At 35.3% G+C, this 2,953-nt stretch overlaps 1 protein-coding gene across 1 annotated transcript; it reads left to right on the forward strand.

The window, feature by feature from the left end:
- The first annotated feature begins 597 nt into the window (after positions 1-597).
- LOC123596867 (protein CEBPZOS-like) lies at positions 598-1,077 on the forward strand. The gene has a single exon (XM_045475128.1). The coding sequence runs from the start codon at positions 660-662 to the stop codon at positions 894-896; it is 237 nt and encodes a 78-aa protein (XP_045331084.1). The 5' UTR covers positions 598-659; the 3' UTR covers positions 897-1,077.
- The last annotated feature ends 1,876 nt before the right edge of the window (positions 1,078-2,953 follow it).

Here is a 2,953-nt window from a genome sequence, read left to right on the forward strand (position 1 = left end):
TTCATAGCCCTATCTATTACCTAACACAGTATTTAGTGTCAATCATCTAGTAAGTCTGACCAAAGAATTCAAGGAACTGCAGAGCCATCCTACAGCCTCACATGGGTAGGGAACCAAGTCAGCAGTCTTAGCCAACTGTTCTCAACCAGTGGGATGCCCCCACCTCATCACTATCTTCAGAACTCAAACAGTTGCCTCCCCCCAAAATAAACCATAATATCATGCCCACTTGTACAAAGACAATACCAGCAGTCACACCAAGAAACCTGAACTGAGCTAACTGGTGAAGAAGAACTGTCTCTCCATAGCAAACCTGTAAAGTCTGGAAGAGGAGCCAAACTACTCCAATGCACAAATACCAACATAAAGAATCAAGAGTCACTAAAAATCAGGTAAATATGACACCACCAAAGAAACTAACAGAGGTCTAATAACAGACCTAACAAAAATGAAAATCTATTAACTTTCAGACAAAGAATTTAGATAATCCTCTTAAGGAAGTTCAGTGAACTATAAGGAAACATAGACAGGCAACTAACAAAATTAGGAAAACAATGCATGAATCAAACAAACAGTTTGCCCGCATGTAAGCACCTCAGGTACAACATTGTAAACAATAAACAATTCTCCATTCCCACCACGCACCTGCCTTTGGTTATATGATAGCCCGTGCTATGGAACCACTGGAAAAGAAGATCTTTAAAGGAGTTTTAGTAGTTGAACTTGTGGGTGTTTTTGGAGCATATTTTTTTTTTTTGTTTAATAAGATGAACACAATCCAAGATTTTAGGCAAACAATGAGCCAGAAATTTCCCTTCATCCTCAAAGTTTATTACACATCCGTTGAACGGTCTGGAATGCATGGAGTCAGAGAGAAGATCAAGAAAAATGGCTGAATAGCAAAAATTAGGACAAGTCATTGCATTCAGCCTCCCATCTAAGCTGTTTGACACCGTTGTGGGGGAGAAGATGAGCACACCATATTGTAGACTCCTGGCCCCACAAAACAAAACAGGAACTTCTGGTCTGCCATGGCTTAGTCATTTCCCATATACTATGCAAATCCCCTGCTTTTGCTTGTTGCTTTTCTTCAGCATTTATTATAAAAGATTATCGTTTAACAAATAAAAGACTAGGACATGAAAGGAAGAAAAGTAGTTTGACAAGGAAAATGTAAGAAACAAAAATTCTAGAGTTGAAAAATGGAAAGTAACACTCTTCTGAACAGCCCATGGATTAAGAGGAAATTAAAGATGGAAAAAAAAAGGTTTCTGAGATGGAACAGGAAACACAACATACCAGAATTTGTGGGATGCGAGAAAAAGCAGATCTATGAGGGAAGTTCATAGCAATAAATACCAACATCAATAAGCAAAAAAAGATCCCAAATAAACAACCTAACTCTATGCCTTAAGAAATTAGAAAAAAAAAAAAAAACACAAACTGAGTCCAAAGTTAGCAAAAGAAAGGAAATAATAAAGGTTAGAGCAGAAATAAATAATATAGGGGTGCCTGGGTGGCTCAGTTGGTTAAGCATCCAACTTTCAGGTTATGATCTTACAGTTCATGTGTTCTAGCCCCATGTCAGGCTCTGTCCTGACAGCTTGGAGCCTGGAGCCTGCTTTAGATTCTGTCTCTCTCTCTCTCTCTCTCTCTCTGCCCTTCCCCCATGAGCTTTGGCTCTGTCTTTCAAAAATAAATAAACATTAATTTTTTAAAAAAAATAAATAACATACAGAAAACAGAAAAAATAGAAAAAAGTAACTAAACTAAAAGTTGGTTTTTTGAAAAGATAAAATTGACAAAACTTTAGCTAAACTAACCAAGAAAAAAGAGAAAGAATCCAAACCAACAAAGTTATAAATGAAAAAGGACATTATAACTGACACCAAAGAAATTCAAAGGATCATGAGGCTGCTATGAATAACTATATGCAAACAAACTGTACAAGCTAAAAAAAAATGAAAAAAAATGTCTTAGAAATATACAACTCTCCAAGCCTGAATCAGGAAGAAATAGAAAATCTATATAGGCCAATAACTAGTAATTAAACCCTCTCAACAACAATAAAAAAAAAAGCCCAAAACAAAACGGCTTCACTGATGATTTTTACCAAACATTTAAAGAAAAATTAACACCAATCCTTCTCAAAATTTCTTAAAAAATTGAAAAGGAGGGAACACTCCCAAACTCATTTTATGATACCAGCATCATCCTGACACCAAAACCAAATAAGGACACTAGAAAAGAAAACTATAGGCCAGTGTCCCTGATGAATATGAATGCAAAAATTATCAGCAAAATACCAGCAAACCAAATTCAACAGCACTAAAGGGATCATTCACCATAATCAAGTGGGATTAATACCTGGGATGCAAGAATGGTTCAACATATGGAAATCAATCAGTGAGATACATTATATTAATAGAATAAAAGAAAATAATCATATTATCACCTCAGTAGATGCAGAAAACTCATTCAACAAATTTAACCCCCACTCATGATAAAAATTCAACAGAGTAGTCATGGAAGAAACATATCTCAAGATAATAAAGGCCATATATGACGAGCCCACAATTAATATCATACTCAGTTGTGAAAGATGTTAAAGTTTTCTTTAAGATCGGGAACAAGACAAGGGTGCCGACTCTCACCACTGCTATTTGCCATAGTGCTGGGAGTCCTAGCTAGAACAATCAGGCAAGATAAATAAATAAATAAATAAATAAATAAATAGTATCAGAATTGGAAAGGAAAAAGTTAAAATTTATCTTTTCCATATAAAAATTTATCTTTTCCATACAACATGACTTTACATATAGAAAATCTTAAAGACTCAAACAAAAAAACCTGTTAGTCTAATCAATGAGTTCAGTCAAGTTGCAGGATACAACATTAATATAGAAAAGTTAGGGAGTGCCTGGATGACTCAGTCAGTTAAGCGTCCGATTTA

This window comes from Leopardus geoffroyi, chromosome C1, assembly GCF_018350155.1.
Source record: "Leopardus geoffroyi isolate Oge1 chromosome C1, O.geoffroyi_Oge1_pat1.0, whole genome shotgun sequence".
NCBI classification, from domain to species: Eukaryota; Metazoa; Chordata; class Mammalia; order Carnivora; family Felidae; genus Leopardus; species Leopardus geoffroyi.